The sequence below is a fragment of the Conger conger genome, chromosome 11 (genome assembly GCF_963514075.1).
Source record: "Conger conger chromosome 11, fConCon1.1, whole genome shotgun sequence".
Classification (NCBI taxonomy): domain Eukaryota; kingdom Metazoa; phylum Chordata; class Actinopteri; order Anguilliformes; family Congridae; genus Conger; species Conger conger.
In genome coordinates this window covers 43,191,360-43,215,085 of record NC_083770.1, presented here as the reverse complement: position 1 = coordinate 43,215,085, position 23,726 = coordinate 43,191,360, and the positions used below count along the sequence as shown (strand labels likewise).

Here is a 23,726-nt window from a genome sequence, read left to right as displayed (position 1 = left end):
TGAGCACAGAGAGCGTCCAACAGTTACCTTTTCGGCCCTCTTCCACCACGACAGAATGGCCAATAGTGACCTTTGGCTCTGCTGTGTCCTAAAATGAGACGAATGAACTCTTGGTCAGCCCGACCCAGATTAATTTAAGGTGAACTGAAATGTCCTGATAAAGCCCGCATGCACACACTCTCAGGGCACATCGCCATCCCTTGTCAGGATAGCAGAAACGTGTCAGATTGAGGTTTTCAAGACCAGGCTTGATATGGTGTTAGATTCTATTCAGCTTTTAGGCACACTAAGCAGTTGGTACACTTAGGGGTAGGAAAAGGCGAGCATTGCTGGGCTGAATGGCCTGTTCTCACCATTACCTTATGTCATGTTATGTTATACGCTCTGTGTGCGTGACAGTCTTCACACAAAGGCTGGCAGATTGCCAGTCCAAGTATTCATAATACCAAAGATATTCTTCATCGCCACAAAAATCATGAACATTCACTAAAACTGAAATACTATTTTTAAACAAACTCCAGAAAGGTTATTATCCATCCATCCATCCATCCATCATCACCCGCTTATCCGGAGTCGGGTCGCGGGGGCAGTAGGCAAAGCCGGGTATTCCAGGCGTCCCTCTCCCCAGCAACGCATTCTAGCTCCTCCTGGGGGATCCCGAGGCGTTCCCTGGCCAGGAGAGATATATAATCTCTCCAGTGGGCGCTGGGTCTCCCTCGGGGTCTCCGCCCAGTTGGACGAGCCCGGAAAACCTCCAAAGGGAGGCGCCCGGGAGGCATCCTGATCAGATGCCCGAACCACCTCAATTGGCTCCTTTCGACGCGAAGGAGCAGCGGCTCTACTCCGAGCTCCCTCCGGATGTCCGAGCTCCTCACCCTATCTCTAAGGCTGAGCCCGGCCACCCTACGGAGGAAGCTCATTTCGGCCGCTTGTATACGCGATCTCGTTCTTTCGGTCACTACCCAAAGCTTGTGACCATAGGTGAGGGTTGGGACGTAGATCGACCAGTAAATCGAGAGCTTCGCTTTCCGGCTCAGCTCCCTCTTCACCACAACGGTCCGGTGCAACGCCCGCATTACTGCTGATGCTGCACCGATCCGCCTGTCGATCTCACGCTCCCTTCTACCCTCACTCGTGAACAAGACCCCGAGATACTTGAACTCCTTCACTTGTGGCAAAGACTCGTTCCCAACCCGGAGGGAGCAATCCACCATTTTCCGGCAGAGAACCATGGCCTCGGACTTGGAGGTGCTGACTCTCATCCCGGCCGCTTCACACTCGGCTGCAAACCGCTCCAGTGCGTGCTGAAGGTCACGGTCTGATGAGGCCAGCAGAACCACATCATCCGCAAAAAGCAGAGATGCGATTCTGAGGTCACCAAACCGGACACTCTCCTCACCTCGGCTGCGCCTTGAGATCCTGTCCATGAATACCACAAACAGGACCGGTGACAAGGGGCAACCTTGGCGGAGTCCAACACCCACCGGAAACGTGCTTGACTTTGTGCCGAGAATGCGGACACAGCTCTCACTTTGGTTATACAGGGACCTGATGGCTCGTAACAATGGCCCTGGTACCCCATACTCCCGCAGTACACCCCACAGGGTTCCCCGGGGGACACGGTCGAAAGCCTTCTCCTTTCCAGTACCCTAGAGTAAGCTTTCCCAGGGAGGCTGAGGAGTGTGATACCCCGGTAATTGGAGCACACCCTCCGGTCCCCCTTCTTGAAAATGGGGACCACTACCCCGGTCTGCCACTCTACAGGTACTGTCCCCGACCTCCACGCGACACTGAAGAGGCGTGTCAGCCAAGACAGCCCAACAATGTCCAGAGCCTTCAGCATCTCAGGGCGAATCTCATCTACACCCGGCGACTTGCCACTCAGGAGCTTTTTGACTACCTCAGCAACTTCCGCCAGGGATATAGGTGCAGATTCCCCCGAGTCTTCAGGCTTTGCCTCTTCCACAGAGGACGTGTTGTTCGGGTTCAGGAGCTCCTCGAAGTGCTCTTTCCACCGCCCGACAATATCCCCAGTCCGGGTCAGCAGTTCTCCTCCCCTGCTGAAAACAGCCTGAGACAAGCCCTGCTTTCCCTTTCTGAGTCGTCGGATGGTTTGCCAGAACTTCCTCGAGGCCAACCGAAAGTCCTTCTCCATAGCCTCCCCGAACTCCTCCCATACCCGGGTTTTTGCTTCAGCGACTGCCGAAGCCGCAGCCCTTCTGGCCACCCGGTACCTGTCTGCTGCTTCAGGGGACCCCCGGGCCAGCCAAGCCCGAAAGGCCTCCTTCTTCAGCTTGACGGCCTCCCTCACCGCTGGTGTCCACCAGCGGGTTCTTGGGTTGCCGCCCCGACAGGCACCGATGACCTTCTGGCCACAGCTCCTGCTTGCCGCCTCTGCAATGGAGGCTTTGAACATGGCCCACTCGGACTCCATGTCCCCAGCTTCCCCCGGGATGCGTGAGAAGTTCTTCCGGAGGTGGGAGTTGAAGACCTCGCGAACAGGGGCCTCCGCCAGACGTTCCCAGTTCACCCTCACTACACGTTTGGGTTTACCGGGTCTGTCCGGCAGCCTCCCCGGCCACTTGATCCAACTCACCACCAGGTGGTGTTCAGTTGACAGCTCTGCTCCTCTCTTCACCCGAGTGTCCAAGACATACGGCCGCAGGTCTGATGATACGACCACAAAGTCGATCATCGATCTTTGGCCTAAGGTGCTCTGGTACCAAGTACACTTATGAGCTACCCTATGCTCGAACATGGTGTTTGTTATCGACAATCCATGACCAGCACAGAAGTCCAATAACAAAACACCGCTTGGGTTCAGATCAGGCAGGCAGTTCCTCCCAATCACCCCCCTCCAGGTTTCTCCGTCATTGCCCACGTGAGCGTTGAAGTCGCCCAGCAGAACTATGGAGTCTCCGGGTGGCACCCTTTCCAGGATGCCGCCCAGTGACTCCAAGAAGGCCGGATACTCTGAACTGCCATTTGGTGCATAAGCACAAATGACAGTCAGAGCCTTCCCCCCAGCGACACGTAGTCGCAGAGAGGCGACCCTCTCGTTCCCCGGGTGGAACTCCAACACAGTGGAGCTCAGCCGGTGGCTTGTGAGTATCCCCACACCCGCCCGGCGCCTCTCACCTTGAGCAACTCCAGAAAAGAACAGAGTCCAGCCCCTCTCCAGGAGTTTGGTTCCGGAACCAGTACTGTGCGTGGAGGTGAGCCCAACTATATCTAGTTGGTACCGCTCCGCCTCCCGCACTAGCTCCGGTTCCTTCCCCACCAGAGAGGTGACGTTCCACGTCCCCAGAACCAGTCTGCGACGCCGAGGATCAGCACGCCCGGATCCCCGCCTTTGCCTACTGCCCGTTGGGCAAAGCACCCGACTCCGATGCCGACCCCTGCAGGTGGTGAGCCCACAGGGCGGCGACCCCACGTGACCAGTTCGGGCTGTGCCCGGCCGGGCCCCATGGGATAAGGCCCGGCCACCAGACGCTCGCCGACGAGCTCCCCTCCCGGGTCTGGCTCCAGCAGGGGGTCTTTGTGTGGCCGTATCATGGGAGTCTTTGAATCGCTCTTAGTCCGGCCCCTCCCCCGGGACCAATTTGCCTTGGGAGACCCTACTGGGGGCTAACAGTGCCCCCGACAACCTAGCTCCCAGGATCACCGGGACACACAAACCCCTCCACCACGTTAAGGTGGCAATTCCTCGGAGGGGAGGTTATTATCCCTTTAAGCTTATCTTATTCAGTTGATATTTTAGGCACTTTCATTTTTTTTATCCTCTAAGTACGAAAGTTCATACCCAGCCCCCTATTGGCAGTTACTGCTCTTTTGGAGACTAGCATTATTTGCAGTGCTGTGGAGGTTTTTTCCCCTTCCCGATTTCTTGTAATCCTGTATATTTGTCACACTGACTGGTTTCAGATCATTACATAGTTGTTGATGCTATGGCACAACCGAAATCAAGCTTATGCTCCAAAAACAACCAATTTGTCTGAATTAAATCAGCTCTACAAAGAAGCGTGGGCTAAAATTGCTCAACTGATATGAAATTATATATGCAATAATTGAGGAAATATGGAACGGGGCAAATCATTTCTCAGAGCACTGTATGTTCAAATCACTGGTGCTTATGTTTAGTGGACTGTGATTATGTATTATGCAAAGGACACACTTCGCATCAAACAAAAACGGCATTATTTTCATCTTTATGAATGTGGGGAGAGTATGCTTAATGGTTTAATTAACATGTTAAAAACCACAGCATGATCTGACACAGCTTACTTTTTAGGGTTTGCGTTTTTTCATAAATGACACATAAAAGACAAAAACACAACTGCTCAATGTACAGTATCTAGAGTCAATTTTACTGGCGCTGCATGCGCACAAGCATTTTTGTACAATACTGGGCTGTTTGTATTAACTGAGGGATGGCTTAAATCAGTGACTCCAAAGTCAAACTGCGTGTTCAGTTAACTGAACCGTGGTTATAGCAATGATATATGAATCTGTAAGCAGGCAATGCTTTTTTTAAAATTCATTCATTTCGTTTAATCTGTATTCCCTGTCTTCTTTGATTGTGATTGCTCCAGATTAATTCACTATTATTAATAACAATAACTTAAATACATTTGCTGAGCTAATCTTTGAGTTACAATATTATATTATGAAGTCCTAATGATTTTGGAATAAGGATCCATCTAAAAACAGTAAGACTGACAGCTTTTAAATACCAGTAATTTATCTCAACATTACTGCCTTTAGATACACACAGTGATGAGAGAGTGATGCATCATTAGAACCCAGCTATCAAAGTTCTTCACTGATGGACCAATCATGGTATTTTGCTGTGGAGCAAATCGTTTTTATTGGTAAACCAAGTGAGTGAGCCAGCTCATTGTAGCTCCACCCATGGAGGGGAAGATGAACACTCAGAGACCCATCACACAAGGCACGGTGTGGTGTTCCATCCATCCATCCATTATCTTAACCCGCTTATCCTAAACAGGGTTGCGGGGGGGGCTGGAGCCTATCCCAGCATACATTGGGCGAAAGGCAGGAATACACCCTGGACTCCATGGTGTACCCTGGTCGCCAGTCCATCGCAGGGCACACACACCATTCACACACACACTCATACCCACTCATACCCTCTCCAATCAACCTAATTGCATGTCTTTGGACTGTGGGAGGAAACCGGAGTACCTGGAGGAATTCAAACCCAGGACCTCCTTTTTAATTTAATTTTTATTTTTTATTTATTTATTTATTTATTTATTTTATTTTTTATTGTATTTTTTTAAAACCCAAACCCAGGACCTCCTTGCTGTGAGGCGGCAGTGCTACCCACTGCACCATCCATGCCGCCCCCAGTGTGGTGTTGTGCAGCTGAATTCAGAGGACTGACAGTAAATATGATTGATCTACGTCACATCATGTTATTTATTTGCTTGGCAGATGCCCATTTCAGGGGCAAGTTACATAGCTTACATTTCACGGTAGTGAACACACAACGCTGTAATTGTAAGGAGCAATTCAGGTGTAAATCCAGGGTATACTCCACATAAAAACACACAACCTCCTGGATATTAGTCCAACTCTTAACTGTTACATTGTGTGTCCAGCCTGACACTAGACACCAATTGAACTCCACATGCTATCTATCTATGCGTTATGAAAAATTCTTAGGTCCTTTGCATTTGATCTATGGGTAAGACATTTTAATTGGCACAGAGTACAATTTACTTTTTCATGTACACACAATACGTAGCATTGTTATTATTATTATAATTATTACTGTTGTCATTATTATTACTGTTTAAAAATTACTGTTTATTACTGTTACTTTCTAATCCTTGACACAAGATAGGAATGACGTTCAGAATTATAAAACTGTGGCACAAATTAGGTTGTGTCTTAACAAAACTCATGTAACCTATCAATAGCCCTGAAAGAGAGAAACAGACAAAATAATGTACCCATCAATATAACCCCCCCCCCCCCCCCCCCCCCCCCCCCAACAGTGCCAACAGTGTCAAACTTTACCTACAGCAACCTTCAAACCAGTTTAGCAATATCAGTGTACTTTTCACAAGCACCCCACACAATCTTACTCAACAACCCACAAAAACAATTATCCCAGATTTGCACCACTCACAAAAAAACACACTGGCAGGAGCTAAATTAGCTGCCAGAACCTGTGTGCTTCAAATGCATTGTGTACAACAAATCACCTTAGATAAACCAGCATATTATTCTTATTTAAATAAATAACTGCTCATTCAAATACCAATGAATATCCATGAGTCATATTTACATGGTGGTGTTCACGAAAGCAACCACTGCAGTCCCTTTGATGGAAGATAAGCATCACAAATGTATGGTAATGATGTTTGCATTTCACAGTTTGTTTCAGCTTTACATGAAGAAATATTACTGTTCGGTTCAGCTTATGGTCCTCCAATACAGAGAAGACACACTGAAATCTACTAAACTTCTGTACCGATAAACACAATGTTATCTATCATTGAAAGTAATCAATAATCAGTAAATGGGGTTTTTTAAACTTGAAAAAAGACAAAACATAATTTGGATCTAATTTCAGAACAGTAAACACGCAAATGTATGTTTTCCACATTCTTCATTTCTATTCAAGAAATGGCAAAGCCCTCATATTGATTGTTTAAGACAAAAGTGCCGTACAGTGTTTTTATTTCTACATGGTGCTGTCCAAGTACAGCGGACAGTATATGTTGGCATTGAGATTTCTGAACTCCACGGCCAGCAAAATGGCCTGCTTTGAGTGTAGAATTCACCTGGGAACTTTCATGTAGTAGCTCTGACTAAGGAAACACCCCTGAATGGGGTTTTATGTGAAAGACCTAGTGCTGGTTGGATAGAAAAAGTGACCATTTGATGCCCCTCAGAATTTGAAGCTATCTTGAAAAAGAAAGAAGGTGAGAAAGGAGATAACACTCACAGTCACTGCACACGTGTATAAGCTATATAGGCAGATTCCATTAGAAGTCACAGATTCATATTATTTCCATACTGAAGGTTAATTGGCTACATAAGAAAGGTAAAGTTGTAAATGTTGAAATATGAGGATGGGTAAAACATGCCCACTTCCTCTGTGCACAGACTACGGTTTAGCAGCTATTGTAGGACGGGCCTTTAGCTTGTGGTTCAGTAAACGGTAAGGTGAACACTGGCTGAAATATAAGATCTAGTGGCATCTCTAATGTATTTAGAGTGATTATCCACATCCTCTTGGAACACTGACTTTGGTCTCCATGGCAAATATGCAAATATTTAGAAAGATGCAAATTACTTGGCCAGGTGTGCATATGTATATATTTATATATATACACACAATTTAAACCAATACTGCTGTTTCCAAGGTGGTTCTGAATTATTTTTTCAAGCACAAGTGTGTGCGTATATGTATGCATATATGTACATACACACATACACAAATGAACATGCATGCTTGAACAGACACTTCAGATCTACTCTGACTACAGCAGCATTTTATCGGAGAATCCAGTCGCTTGCGTTCAGCTGCAAACGCTCACCAACAAATAAAATCTGTTAGCCGTTTGTTCCGTAAGCCCCAAGCTGAGAATGTTTGTGCAGCTGGACGAACTTCGAAGCGCTGTGGCGGACTTGGGAAACGTGAACTTTGATAAAATAATGCAGGAGCAGCAGCAGAGCCACAATGGAGCAGCAGAGCCAAAAATGGACGTAGCAGAGTCGTCTAAACTTCGATTTGCCACTACGGAGCACTTACAGTGCTGCACGCTACCACTACCACCATAGTTTCTTATACAAATGACATATATTGCACAAACTCATAGTCTTAATTATTTTTCACCAAAACCGGTCCAAATTAACACATGTCACATGTTTAAAATACTTTACCATAATAGTGTATCAAATAGGCTACATATCTAAAATATGCTGAAATATGCGGAGGTAGTAGGACATATACAACAAGTAATATAGTTCACATTAATGATACACAGGGTCCCAAATAAATAGTATGTTTTGTTCATAAATAGCAGTGAACTGTCCCCCATTTTTTGATTGAACATGTTATGTTTTTCGGCTCATTGACTTCGTCAGGTCCCCATAAACGCGAAGGAGGACCAAAAAGTCCCTGGCCACGCTTGGCCAGATGTGCGGACATGTGCACGTGGTCTGTCTGACGTTTTTGACATCTGCGGAGAGTTTTAAAGACGTGCGTGAGTGAAAAGGCCGTAGGGTTTGCTGGTCTGGACCTTCAGTGGGGAAGGACGGCAGGAGGGTGTAGCAGTGTTCCGGTACCGGTTCGTCTGGGACGGGTGAAGGCTCAGCATTTTCAGTGATGTTCTGGTCCAGTGAGGTCCGGCTGTGGTCCTGCCGGAGGTCCACGCGACTACAACTCCAAATGGACTGTGGCTCAGATGAATCAGCAGCAAATGGATCAGTGGCTCTGTCCCAACCTCAGGACCCCCCCCCCAAACACACACTTTCTCTGTCTCTCTTCACACAACAGTACTGACAGAAGGGTCAGATAAGTTCAGTTGGCCTGTGATGTCAGTGGGGTACGGCTGCAGAAAAAGGACAAACAGACAAAAAAAAAAAATCATTCTCATCCAACCTCTCCCCCCCACCCCACTATGTGTTAGATCTCAGGACTTCAGAAACTGGTGACCCACAATCCCTCCACCCCCCCCCCCCCCTCCCCCAACCCCCCAAACTCTGGAAAGGCAGTGCGAGTTTGCCTCTGATTCGGAATGGTAGTTTGGACAGACAGCGGGCACTGCAGAGTTCCTCCAGACTACAGCTCAGCACACTCATCAATTAGATGAGGAAGGTCATAAGTGAATTTAACTGCCCCAGATTAGAATTGGCTGCACCACCAGTTTAAAAACAGAGAGGGGATGGAAACAGAGAATACCTTGTGCGGCCACAGAGTCATTTCAGGTTTTGTCATGTACTTGAATGAGCATACTGTGCACATCATGCAGTTTGTTTGCCAAGATTGGATTTTTGAGGAAGTCATGGGTTCTGTACTAGAAACGTATATATATATGTTGTTGTTCCTGTGCCGGTCATCAATTTCTTGCCAGTGGCACCATGCAAAACCTGAAATGGATCAGAAGGCTCAATGTTTGCGTTCATTTGCACCCCATATCAGGGTTGATCAATTCTGTATTTCACCTGAAACCTTGGAACCTGCCATGGCAAAACTATTCTAATAGTATGCCATGAACAGTTTCTTCATGCCGTTTACCAGATTTTACAATGAGAACAATATCCCAGCATTATGAAATGGTTTGCCGCGGTGCATGCCTTTACCATTCGAGTATTGGTCAGGCATAAAGCACAGAAATTCAGGGTTTTTTTGTGAAGTCCTTTGGGTGATGGCAGGTGCTTAGTTCATAACTGTACCATAACATAAATTAAATATGGACATTAAACATAATGTGTCCAACATAAGTTTCAAAAGTTGCTTGGCAGCACAGCCATAAAAGGGGCAGAGCTGAACACTGAATGTTGCTTCACTGTTTGTCGGCTAGTGTATGGTGTAATTGGCTGCCTCCCCAAAGGAGGGCTAGCCAGCTGGGGTTGTTTTCTGAAGCTCATTTCCCTTCACTGATTCCACTGACTAGCAATGTGGCGCCTGTATGAAAGCTGCTTGTACGTTGCCTAGTTGCGGTTGCACCCAGGTGAAAACAAGCAGAGACTGTATTCAGTAGCACAGGAGGAGGCTAATGCTAATCCCCCTTCCCTGGCAGACACTGGGGTGGATGTCCTAGATGAGGAGCTCTACGAGAAAATAAAAATTCTAGTCGCTTGTTCTGAATGAAAAAAAGAGGTTTTGTTGCATTTATGGTTTGGGTTAAGGAGTAAAGGTTTGAGAGTGTACGGGGGTTCGGGTATACGGTGTTTGCGCTGGAGTGTACAGCTGTCTAAACTGAGACTGTCTTCAAAAAGTTATTCAGGTTTGAAGTGTCTGCAGTGTAAATAAGCGCTGTGCTGGTGTTAATGTTGGTTTGAGATTTATCCAGCCCTTCCTTTTGTTCAATGTTGAGACAGAAACACTCTGTATCTGGTGCACTAATATAATGGCGATATTGCAAACACAGTTCCAAAGGAAAGATAATAATGACTAAAAGAAATCTGATAAAAAAAGATAAAAATAAATTGATACCATAAAGTACATTGAATGCAGTAATTAATGAACATAAATCATTCTCTAAAGCCTGCATCTCATCAAATTTACTTCACAAAAATGTAATATGTGATTTCTTTGCAGAATCTTTTTTTTTTTTTTTTTCAAAGTTCACATCATCCCTTAAACTGGCAGATGGTTCATCTGGGATTTAAGGGGTCAGTATTTTTGTAAAATTGTTATGTGGAACATAAATGCCACCCACTTGACATATTTACCTCTAAAAGCAACCATGATGCACCTGTCAGTCACCGAGTCGTTTGAGATTTGGATATAACGCACGGCTGAAACTTCAATCGTACAACGCGTTGTACAACTCAAGTTTTCATCGGTTAATGATCGCACGCCCTCGTTTTGGGCATCGGTTCCTCAGGAAGAGCTCTCAGACAGGCGGGTGCATCAGCAGAGTACTTTTATCCCGAATGAAACCTCCACAGAAATGAGACTGTTCTCAGTTAGCATTCCGAATCATAGCCCACAGCGCCCCCTGCTGAAAGACAGGTGAACAGCAGAAGAAAGAGAGAAAGAGAGAGAAGGTCTACTCTACAACAACCCACGAGTCATGCTGGCAGAAAAGAGCGAAGCAGTGTGGCATGTGGTGGGGACACCAACACTCAAAATCCATTGAAATCCATTTATAAAAAAAACACTGATATAAAATAAAACAATGGTCACGGCTGAAGATGGGCGTTACTTTCCTCTTTGTTTTTTTTTAAAGGAGGTTTTATGACCACCTACATTTCTCCCGAAGTCTGCTAAACCTGCAATCTTTGAGATTCTCAAACCCTGCCTTCTCCTGTCCATAGATTTGTCTATCATCCTCTCTCAGTTCACCTGAGTGTCCTGGGCAGTATGGCCTGAGACAGAGACAGGGCTCATAAAATCTAACTCCTTGTCTGTCCGCCATTTTCTTCCAGGGGACTGACTGCGCAGTTGATCATCGTATTCCCAACTACGCTTCCCGGGAGGTTGTGGCAGAGAAATGCAGAACAGCCCGGGAGGGCGGGGCTGGATTCTACTTTAAACACTCAAAAGAATGCACTTTCTGTGGAAGTTGGACATTTCAGATGGGCTTTTTTTTTTGTCCTCGAATGGAAAGAAATGAGATACACCCTGAGGAATTTTGTTCATCAAAGCCGTGTCTCTGGTACATTACCTGGAAAAGAAACATCGTTAGACAGCAGCATGCATGATCTCTTTTAAATTTTTGGTAAAGAATTTTTAAAATAATAATAATACAACCAAGAGGTAAAATGCCCTGTAGCACTTGGTATACTTGGTATATCTTGGTGTACTTCTGAAATGTGAATATTCTCATGCAGATTTTGGAATGAGTGGCCGATATACACCCAGTACATCGATTTGATCCTATATGATCCTAAGTTCCTATAATGCTGAAGGAAATCAGTTCTTGGGGGAGTGAAGCTTTTCTAAATGGTAAAAAAAAAAAAAAAAAAAATCAATAAAAATGTGTCAATATCTTCCCATCATTCTGTATGAAAAATGCTCTGGTGTGAGCATTTCCTCTGCCTTACATGTCCTGGAATTTTGAGTTTGAGAAAAGAGAAAAACAATACGATCTCAATGGAGCACCGCAAAAAAAATACATCTGGATGATAAAATGTACCCATTAACGACCCCCCAATGGGGGGAGGTTCTGTAAGGCAAAGCCTGCTGGGAAATAATGGTGAGATTAGTGTTATTGGGCATGCTGATTGTCTTTAGCCATCTGAACCAGACAGTGCACACTGTACCATGCGTTTTGTGACGCATGCCTAGACATCCACAACGTAGGCACGCACTGCACAAAATGAACGGGAGACGTCGGGATTGGGGTGGGGTGGGGGTTTGCAGTTAAATAGGACACCAAGCAGTAAAGGGGACCGGAAACACACACACACACACACACACACACACACATAATACATATATAACCAAAAATATAGCAAGGGGGAAAAACACACATCTAGGTTAGCCACGGGGAGAAAGAGAAGCACAAACTTTACAAAAGCACAAACAGCCCTGCCTCCTCCTCCTCCTCCTGAACCTCAATCACCTCCGCTGCCCCCTGCCTCGCGCCTAGCCGCTGCACCTCTGCCGCCCTACCCAAACCTGCCGCCTGACGCCCTGACGGTCTTCCCCAAAACATGTCTGGATGGGAGTGTACAATGGCTGACTGACAGACACGTGGCCATGGAATTAACTCCAGGTGTGAGGGTGAAGAAACTCTGGGATGGGGCGGGTTATTCGCGAGTCGAGATGGAATGGCGGAAGAGAGGGGAAAAAGGAGGAGAGAGAGTGAAAGAGAGGGAAAGAGAGTGAGAGAGCAAGATGGAAAGAGAGAGAAAGTAACAGGGAGGGTGTCATTTCTTGGGTGTCCTTACCGTGTCTTTGGAGGACCTACGTCTCTTGATGCTGGAGGCCAGGGAGGCACTGATGGACCTAAAAGAAGCTTTCTTTTTGGGGTCGGGTTCTGCTCTACCACTTTTCCTATCCTAAAATAAATATATATGTAGAAGAATTATTTACGTTCTGTGGAGGAGTGCGATTGGTTTAACTCTCACTCCCTCCCTTAATTCCCCGCCCCTTCCCACCCTGCTACACCCTGTCTCTGATCGTGATTGGATGTCCTTCATGAAACAGTCTTTCTTAATGAATGTAACAGCCTTGTAGTAGAAGACAAGGCTTGAAGCAGTGTCTTACCCAAAGGCAGTAGGTCAGTCAGAACTGGACCAGTTTAACGGCCTGTTCACATCTTCATGTTCTCGTGCTCTCCCCCAGCTGCAGGGCAGAGCTCCACAGATGAAAACTCAGTGTGTGGACGTTTGTCTCTGCATTATTGCTCAGGGAACGATGAGGAACTGCCGGCCCCTTTCGTTCTAACGCTCCACAGTTTTGGGGGTTGTGAGGCCGGGCGAGACGGGAGAACCTCACCCTCGCACTCACATTTCAGGAGCACGTCTACGTCCGTCCTGATTGTCTGAGCAAAATGGAGTTGCTTAAGGTGGGAAATCTACCCGTGCCCTCCTCCGACACTCACACTCACACACACTCATAAACACTCACACTCCCAGAACTCTATGCACTCCACCACAGCTACGCCAAAAGGCTTATGTCCATGTTCCTCACATCTACAACATAGGTACTAGTTGCAGAACTTGAGTTGCATGCAGAACAACTGATCTTACCATCTTTCAACAGTGTGCAGTATCTAATCCCTTTGGTTTCAGACATGCACATGCACAATTATTGCAAAAATACAGAACTTTCTGCAGGGTAACACCATTTGGCAGGCTGACTGGCTTCAGTATTGATACAGCCGGAAATGTAATCCCTCGACATTTTATTCCCCTTTATTAAGTTAAAGTTTAAATGGCAAAATATGGGGCTACTGGTGTGCCCCCCCAACCCCACCCCACCCCACCCCACCAACCATTCCCCAATTACCGCCCACCCCTGTTGTCATGGTGACCCTCTGGCCACTAAAAGGCACTGAGGAGAAGCCAAAGACTACAGGCTGTCTGGACACAAAGCTTGTTGTTGGGATCCTTACATCCTGATTCTCTACAGAGGAAGAGGGCTGCATTGAGGGAAGGAAAGGGAAAACAACAAATAAATAAATATAACTATCAAGATAAATATTCACATTCTGCTTAAAGGGTGGTGTCACTCCAAATGGCAAGCCATACGCAAGCGCAAAAGCAAACCAAAGTAAATAAAGGGAGGGGGGAGGGGGGGGGGGGGAGGACGCGCAAAATTAAGAACAAAAAAAGCCAAGCAGATAGGTACTTCATTGTGTGGGGGGGGGGGCTTGAGAGGGGAATACCCACTAGAAATGCACTGATGGTGAAAATGACAACCAATCAATAATAAATCAACAACTCAATAGAAAGTTCTTGCCATTATACCTTGAGCTGGGTATAATGTAAATTCACCCCACACGCTCAGGGAAACGGGGTTAGACTGGCAGGACGGGGGTGCAGGTAATTGGGGGCGGTGTGGTGCGAATTTGACCAGAGGTCATGCAGAACAGCAAACTGAACGGTGACTCGTGATGGATGGCATGGTGAGAAAAATCGGGTGCTGTCTCGGGACAGCCTCTTCGGTCAGATCACGTGACTGGGTGCCTTATATGACCTGTAATCCCAGCTTATCCTCCACTCCTACCATAGGACCATTGCGCAACTTTGCTGTTGTCGAAACACACAACAACAACCATCAGGACTTTCGCCGTAAGAACCAGCTGATCCTCAACAAACTTTGAGGGGATAATTCAGGTTCTCTTTAGGATAAATGTGCCATTTCTTGACACACATGAAGTGGGAGAAAAGGTGGGGCAGGCCTGCCCTGATGATTGTGGATGGCATCGGCGAGCATCAGTTCTCTCCGAGACATCAAATTAAACTACGATCGCTGGCACTGACTGAAACTAAATTAACAGTGGGGCTGTCCAATTTCTCCACACTTGGCAGGGTGCTTATACACTTTGGTGGTAAATTTGCATATAGTGCGCAAACATGTATTTGCTCAGTGATTTTGATTTGTTGTCCCAATTTCAAATTATTTTACATTAATGGCATTTGGCAGACGCTCTTATCCAGAGCGACGTACAACAAATTTATTGTCCTCACACACAACTTTAAATAGCTACATTAGCTGTGAAAAGCACTAGAAATTTGCTACCAAGCTTGCTAACGTTATATTCACATTAACAACATCAAGCTGGTAACCATGTGACTGGTGTCATCATTAAATGTCACTAACGTGGTGCAAGTCTTATCCAGACTTACACCAAGACCCTCACTTGGCGTAAGTCTGGATAATGTGCTCATCAAGCACACTGCACTTTTGATTATTGAACAAATGGGACACACTTCTAGATATACGCTAAATATATGAACATGTACACCAAGTGCCCAAGCATGCGAGTGTGATCAAGTGTGCATATTGGGACAGCCCCAGCATTTTTAGTCATCAACACGGTGGCCAACTGTCTTATGACATCACTCACTGAGCCAAGCTGTTGCTGCAATAGTTTGTCAGATTTTGTTTACTGCCACCACCAATCATTTGGACAGTTTTTGAAGAGTTTTTTGCGTCACATTTCGAGCCAGTTCCCATGTCACGTGTAGAGTCACAGCGAGATCTGGAGAGGGCTTTCTTTCAAGTTCTGTCTCTAAGATGACCTAAGACGTTCCTTGCATCCTGTCCCATCTCATCTGTTTGTCAGTACATCTCCATCAAGCAGCGGTGCCCTGAATAACCCCTCAGTCAGTGTTGCACAGCACCTGTCCCGCATCAGTGCGAGCAAAGGCCGCCAACCTGCCCGCCCCACACTCCCACACGAAACGGCGACGCACGTGCGTCTGCGGGCGGGATGACATGGCAGACCCGCGTGGGCGGGTTACTCAGAGGATCGCTGCCTCTACAGTCATCCGTGTCAAAACAAAAGGCACGTATGTGAGCGATGCACACACGAACATTAGCATAAACCCACACGCTTGAGCAGTAGAGTAGTGAACACCAGGCCGGTAAGATGACAGTAGAAACTACCGTTTGACTATGTGAAGGTTGAGTAGCCTGAATAGCCTGGTTGCTGTGGCTATTCTGACCCATAGAATCGCCTTCCATGCTTATTTCAGTGTGTGCCACGCCAGCAAGCCCCAATTTAGCATATATCATGTGTACCTCATGCTTCCATATATAGAGTGAGCTCCATTTGTCTTGGGACAAAGGCATATATATATTTTTTCTTGATTTGGCTCTGTACTACACAATTTTTGATTTGTAATGAAAAATATTACATTGAAGTGTACTATTAGGTAGACCTGTACACCAGTTTGTTAATGCAAATGCTTAATCAGCCACTGGCAGCAACTAAATGCATAAAAGCATGCAGACGTGGTTAAGAGGTTCAGGTGTTTCTCTGACCAAATGTCAGAATCGGGAAGATGTGTAATCTAAGTGACTTCGACTGTGAAATGGTTGTTGGTGCCAGATAGCTGATTTCCTGGGATTTGAACAGTCTCTAGAGTTTGCAGAGAACAAAAAATATCCAGTGAAAAGCAGTTCTGTGGGCAGAATGTTGTTAATGAGAGAGGTCAGAGGAGAATGGTCAGACTGTTCGAAGCTGACTAAAAGGTGACAGTAACGCAAATAACCACACATTTGTCCAAAGACTTATGAAGCACACTGTATATATTCTTTATGTAATGTAGGCCTTACCTAGAATGCATCTTGCTCCTTTCTTTTCCTTGCCACTGTTACCTTTGGATTTCTTTGCGGGGATTTAGGCCATGGTATTCTATGAAGCGCATTTTTACAAAAATGCGTCACATAAATGAAATCTAATTGCCTTGATTGATAAATTGGTTCCCGACAGAACAAATTTTCCCAGCTGGATACAGTGCCTCATTCTGCTGGTGCAGATTGTATTGGGAAGAAGCCTACTCTGAAAGACAACAATATTAACGTGCCCGCGCGTTCTGTTCCCGTCCCAGTCTGCGGGCCCTCTGTCTGCGGGTACAGAAGGCATGAAAGGAAAACCATGGACAGCGCTACGCGGGCGCCACTCAGCCGCTAGCCGGACAAGTGACCACGATCCCGCTGACAGAGCGCTATTTTTTTCTGCGCTTTCATTAGAGAGCGCGGTCCCAGCATGCGAGTGGCCGTCTCCACGGCAACATCAGAGCCTCACTGCACCCACCGCTGGGCAGCATGACCCTTAGACAGGGCCCCCTGGGGCCCCCGGAGTCAGCACTGACCTTTAGAGACGTGGCCCCCTTAAATCTCCTGCTCCTAAGGGGGGTTTTTGGCAGGGTTCCTGTCCTCTACATTGTTACAGGGCAAGACAAATGTGAAAAGGGGCTGACAAGTCTTTAGTCAGCAGGGCTAGGGGACATATACGGTGCTGCAAGAACAATATGGCTTATATTGCCACTGTGAGCGATGTGCTGTGTATGAACCACATTATGAAATATGATAAGAAGTCTCCCCAGGCTGAACTGGACAGTGGGATGGCGGGTGAAGGACCTGCTCCATCAATCGACACCCACTCTGCCACAATGAAATAAGTACCCCATCGCTGATATCCGTTATTACCCAGGGTGCTTTGCTGCAGGGAACTCCTCAACACACCAGGGAAAGGCACTGAGTGGCTAGCTCTCCCTTCCCCTTATATTTACTGACATAGGAGAGCGATGCCATGAACTGGAATGGTAGTTTTGTGTTTGATGCTTCTTGTTTCGGGCTCAGCTTTGCTCTTGGCAACTTCAACTCTGACAGAGCGGATGACATGGCAGAAGGATGGTTGATTCAGACTGATTACTTTACGTACTAATCTGGGGGTCCCGGGCTGGCCCACACCTTGACTCCCCTGTGCATCCTTACTGTCCTGTGGGGGACAGACAAGAGACAGGAGTCTGGTTTGAACTGCAGGACAGGACATCACTGTAAGGGCCTGGTCGGCTGAGGCAGGAAGGCTGCAGTCGTCTATCTCTCTCCTGACCCTGTGTCATGGCTGCGGCCCTGGACCCCAGCCGCGCGGTGAGCCTGGGCTGAGCGGACGTGAGCCTCTCTCCAGCCTGACGCCCTCGTGCCAGAACAGTCTACACATGCGCCCCTGACCTCAGTACAGGTCCGGTCTCAGAGGGGGAGAGGAAAGGCAGATAACTCCTGCCATGTCCTAACTCAGTGAACCCGGTGGGGGTCCCTCTAATTGGCCCAGCTTGGCCCCTCTCCGCTCTGAGGGCCCAAGACGAGGGCGGGGCAGTTTGAGAGGCGGGCGGAGGGGCGGGTGGAGGTCATACCTGCAGATTCTTCCTCCAGACGTTGACAGCCGCGAAGGCCAGCTGCATCTGCTTCCTGCGGGCGTCCTTGTGCCGCTTGTAGGCGATCTCGATGAAGATGAGGAAGATGCCGGCAACTATTCCGCCGGCAACCAGCATGAAAACACCTGTGAGGCAAGCGGACGAGGGCAGTCAATTCCTGATCCTCAGCCCCTGAGGCTCACCGTCACTAACACTCTCAGAGCTGTTCCTCTGATCCCCCTCACCGGTGTCCACGAGCGTTTAACACACCGAAGCAAATGTCAAATCATCCAAGAGGCTGCTGTGTTGTTTTCTAAAAATAGCGCAAGAGACCATGCTGAGAATTCCCAGCAGCTGTAACTGGACAGGAAAAATATGACGGAAAATTACAGGAGGTTGAGAAAGGTGCTCCGTCGGCAAATAAATATCTGAGGAATACCATCTGCGCACCGTCATTATGCAAGAACTGAACGGTTTGTTTTGGAGGCACAACAGCTAATGACTGTTTATGTAAGCCATGAAAAATCGAAACAGCAGAACAGTGACCCGACTTGTACCGAGTTGTGTGATGCTTTTAAACGCTTCATAACTAGTCATTAGCTTTTGCACAAACAAAAAAATGAATAAACACTCTTTTGAAAAAAGACAGTTTTTTTTGATGGTAGGCTTTAAAGTCATAAACTACTGTGCAATATGGATCAATAGAACCTACAGCTCTTAGAATTACTACATTTGTAAACTTGCCATTCACCAAGAATATACTTATAGTATATACTTAAGTATATGCTCCTGTGTCTGGATATTTCCACAACACATACAGTGAGGTCAGCAAGTATTTGGACAGTCAAAAATGTTTTAACTCCTACAGAGTAAATACACTCCTTCTGTAAATACCCTCAAGTTGAAGCTGACACTTTAATTTGAGGGTATTTAGACGCATTTGGAGTGAACCATGTAGAAATGACTACGCTGTTACTGTCCAAATGCTTACAGACATCACAATATAACGCTCCACTCTTCTTCATTGTGTGACATCCTTCTCTGTGCCCATATCAGCCATATGCCAAATGCCTTGAATTGCATAATTTGCTTTTAATAGACAAATAAAATTTAATAGACAAAATAACATTGCCTTCGGCCTATTTTCTTTTGATTTCATTTTTTCGATGTCATTGAAATCCTCACACCCACACTAGGCTCAGTCTACACCAGTATATATGTATGTACTCATATATATACAGATGTACTCAGGGCTGCCATCGGGGGGGGTGGGGGGGGAGATTGGTTATGTTGTACCAGGCACTGGAGGTAGGGGGTGCCCAATAGTATGAAAATAGTATCATAATACAATTTTGTCCTGGGCCCGGAATTCTACGCAGCAGCCCTGGTTGTACTTCCACTGATAAACACAAACCAATCAAAAGACTTAATCCCACTGCACATTTCCTTCAGTGCGGACCAGAGTCCGGGAGCAGGACAGAGAAGCTTCGGCCCGTTCGGCCCATTGGTCGTTTGGCTCTACAGCGGAGCGAGCGTACTGTACCTGCCATGTTCTCGAACGTGAGTGTGGCTGGGGCGTTGCTCCTGGAGTCACACTCCTGGTATCTCACCCAGGTTTTGTCCAGGTCCTCCATGAAGCCGTTCTCATGGGAACTGCGGGGTGGGGGGGGGGGGGGGGGGGGGGAGAGGGGGCAGGATTACACTTGTTAACACATGCAAAAAATGAGAAACGCCTAATCACAGAATTTAGATCAATTCTCACTTTTAAAATATTAGCAGTTCTCCAAACAGTCATGACAACACAACAGGAAAATCTGTGACACTTACAACTGGATCTGACCAAGTTTAATACTGCCACTTCTAACCAAGACTTATTGACCAAGCTACCAGCTCAAAAAAGCTACCAAAGCTGCTAGTTTACCAGCTTATACCAGGCTTGACCAGCTGAATCCAATTTTGCAGCAGGGTTTGTAGGCCTTTGAGCATTTGCTCTCCTCCAAAGCATACGTTAGCAGCCAGCTCTTCTTTTTACAGGCAGCCCTTGACCCTCCCTTCCTTGGTATCCCATTACATCAGTGCTACTCATCTCCGCCGTCATCTGATGCCAGGGGCTCTTTTCAATTACTTATTTCCACCTCCTTGCTTCCTTTCCTTGGTGCCAACATTGGAGATTGCAAGAAAAGGAAGTAAGGTAAGGATGCAAGGACTGAGAAATTAGACAAATGAAATGCCCTTACTCTTTCAAATGTCAGTTTGAAGCCACGTCAGTTACAGATGTGGCTGATGGGGAGAGGTGGATCCACAGATTGATCGTTTATATGTCACACATTCCAGAAAATAACTCCCGCTAAGGATGATTCCTTGCTCAAGAATCTTTCAGGAGCCTCCTAGCTCCTGGCTCCTAGGTCCTTTCAGGAACATTTAACAGGCTGGAATGTCCTTAAAAGATGGCGGACCTTGATTTCTGGGTCAGGCGAGGAACGATGAGAAGGATAAAATAGAGACTGGAATGACCCCCGGCTGCTGGATGCTTCCACACACTGAAGCAAACTCTACAGCAAGATCTCTCAGCAGCTCCCCAGAGTTACACTGCGCAGTGATACAAATGCACACCTTCACAGCAAAGCTTAGAGACAGAAAAAAATACATTTATTTATATGCCTTTTATATTTATATCAGAAGAACTTCTTTTATAATTGAGAAGGAGTTGTTGACAGGTTTTTTATTTTTCATTGCTCTTTTTGCTTTTTACCCACCTCTGGAACAGAATATAGCTATTAATGGAATCATAATAAAAATAAAAATAAATTAAATCTTCAATAGTTGTCTACTGCCATCCATCCATTATCTTAACCCGCTTATCCTGAACAGGGTCGCGGGGGCAGGAGCCTATCCCAGCATATATTGGGTGAAATACACCCTGGACAGGTCGCCAGTCCTTCGCAGGGCACACACACCATTCACTCACACACTCAAACCCACGGGCAATTTAGACTCTCCAATCAGCCTAACCTGCATGTCTTTGGACTGTGGAAGGAAACCGAAGTACCCGGAGGAAACCCACGCAAACACGGGGAGAACATGCAAACTCCGCACAGAGAGGCCCTGGCTGACTGGGATTTGAACCCACAACCTCCTTGCTGTGAGACGGCAGTGCTACCCATTGCATAATTAAATAGGTTTATTATTTGTGATATGGACAAACAATGAAATTCAAGTCAAGGCACTAGAAATGCAGTATGTATGCACTTGTGCACTGTAAAGTGTTCAGTGTTAAATCACCTCCCTGTTGAATTAACACTGGACATTTAACTGTGTGTGAGAAATAAAGTGCAGTTCATGCAGTAAATGAAACCTTCTGAACAAGTCTTGGTGGAACGGAGTACGCTGAATTACTGATCCGAATGATTTGTCCCTTTCAGTGGCAAGACAAGATAAACTGAGTGCCAGTGGAGAAAGGGGTGAACAATGACAGGAGAGGAGAGGGTTGAAAAAAGATTTTTTTTTAAATCACTTTGGTACGCAGTCAATCATCCTTCCCAGTTTGATGCTTCCACCCCATCCTTCCCAATTGATGCTTCTCATTCACCCATTCATATACACACGCACACACACCAATGGCGATTGGCTGCCATGGCAGCACCAGGCACTAACCTGCCCGGTGACTGCTCTTACCGCCTGAGCCAATGAATAGACCCAATCTGCTGGACTGACCAGGAAAAGTATGATTTCCTTTTTAGGCAGCAGGGGGAAGCTAAAGAGTAAACTAGCCAACCCAATGCATTCTCACATTAGTCGTATTGGCTAACTGGATACATTCACTTCCAAAGTTTCAGCTAGTAACCTATTTTAATGTTATTTGAATTTGATAAATGATCTAATAAGCTAGTTGGCTAGTCTACTTCATGAGGGAGCTGGCTAGGTAACCAGAGAGCTAAATTAGTGCAGCTGCGTGGGGATATAGCCATATGCTGCCCATAGGAATCCTAAAAGAGAAGAATATTCTATCAGAAACCAGTCTACAGTTTGGTAATACAGTCTTTGGAGGCAATTCCAATATATTGCAGCTCTCATGAACTGAATGTCTGACTCATTATCAGAACATAAATCACTGTTATGACTGCTATAGTGGACTAGTTTATTTAAAAATCCCCACAGGTGAATGCAATGTTACACTCCCAGTACATAAACTGAAAAGCTTCAATAAAAATAAAATAATCTGAAAATCAGCTAGGATTTCAGATAGAAAATGAATCTAGGGTGGACAATAAAACAGACTGCATCTCAGTAAATCTACAATTGTTTGATGACCATAAAATAAATATGGTCATGCTTTTGCATTTATGCATTTACTCTTCCAAATTGTATTTTTAAACTGACACATAGATATTTGACAGTAAGGATACATTACTCCATCTTCATGATCAAAAGTGTATACAATAATAAAAAACTGAGAAGATATGGAAGTGAATGAATTAACCAGTGACCAAATCTTAGCAAACAGTGGACAAACACAATAAATATTATAAATATAAATAATATAAATAATATAACCTCTCAGATAAATATATTTTTGTTATTAACATATAATACATTTTGTTTATCATCACACTCTGAAAAGCCTCTATATTCATTGCAGTTTCATTGAACGGACTATAAAAACTGCAGTTTGAAACTGCATATTGTACTAAGAAATTGGAATTGAATGAATCGCTGTCTGTGACCTGGATCTATATACTAAAATCAATGAGTTAAATCAGCAAACCAGTCTAAATTCCCAGCTGATAAGAAAGCTCAGCTGGCTTGCAGCCTGTTCTCCAGAACTGGGTCATAAACACTTCCTTTTGTAAGTCTCAAAGATACAATGTTTGTACAAATTTGTTGTTTGCACAAAAGTTGTACACTTTTTTGGTTCAACAGAATCAGAACAGTTTGGGCGCCACAACGCACAGCATCAGGTACACCCGTGAGATCATCCCCGTACAGTTGATTAGACTAAGCAGGAGACAATCCTCCCCTGGAGCAATGCAGGGTTAAGGGCCTTGCTCAAGGGCCCAACGGCTGTGCAGATCTTATTGGGGCTACACCGGGGATTGAACCACCGACCTTGCGGGTCCCAGTCATTTACCTTAACCACTACGCTACAGGCCACCCTGTTTCACCGACGCGATGCAGCTAAAGTACCTCTTTCTCAAGGGTACGGTGGCAAAGCCTGAGATAAACCTCCAGCGTTACAAGAGGTACCCAGTTCCTGGAAAGCTACACTTCCTCCCTTCTTCACGGCGCCGTAGGAAAAAACCGAAACGGGAAATGGAGAGGAGGGAGACATGCAGCCACGGAGTGCGAAAAGCCGGAGAAAAGGCGAGGTGCCCTGGCGCCCCCGGGGACTGACCTGAGAATGGCCAGGGAAACGTTCTGCTTCCAGGGGCTGTCCTTCCGCATGCCGATCCCAAAACCGGAGCGGAAAAACAGCTCCCCCGTCGTGACCAGGTCGCACTTCTGTGAGGCTTCGAACTCCAGAACCGCAGAGTCCCAGATGAAGGCGTGCAGCTTACTGCAGGCAGGGGATGTGCATGTTTGGGTGTGTGTGCGTTTGTGCGTGTGCGTGTGCGTGTGTGTGTGTGTGTAGGTGTGTGTGTGGGTGTGCGCGGATGTGTGGGGGAGGGTTGGGTGACAATGGAGAGCACAGTGGGTTATAA

The 23,726-nt window shown here is 46.2% G+C and overlaps 1 protein-coding gene across 5 annotated transcripts in view; it reads right to left on the bottom strand.

Annotated features, from left to right (window-relative positions):
• Positions 1-6,674: 6,674 nt before the first annotated feature.
• The window catches only part of LOC133140851 (glutamate receptor ionotropic, NMDA 1-like), a 35,670-nt gene continuing 18,618 nt past the window's right edge, over positions 6,675-23,726 (bottom strand). For 2 of the 5 annotated variants that reach the window (XM_061261104.1, XM_061261105.1), the window contains 7 exons: positions 23,420-23,581; positions 19,571-19,680; positions 18,028-18,173; positions 17,556-17,612; positions 13,773-13,799; positions 12,604-12,714; positions 6,675-8,591 (listed from right to left, as the gene is read on the bottom strand). In XM_061261104.1, coding sequence (XP_061117088.1) covers positions 8,526-8,591; positions 12,604-12,714; positions 13,773-13,799; positions 17,556-17,612; positions 18,028-18,173; positions 19,571-19,680; positions 23,420-23,581 — 679 coding nt within the window. In that variant the 3' untranslated portion in view covers positions 6,675-8,525. The remainder of the gene's footprint in view (positions 8,592-12,603; positions 12,715-13,772; positions 13,800-17,555; positions 17,613-18,027; positions 18,174-19,570; positions 19,681-23,419; positions 23,582-23,726) is intronic. The other 3 variants (XM_061261106.1, XM_061261108.1, XM_061261103.1) reach the window with 2 other exon arrangements.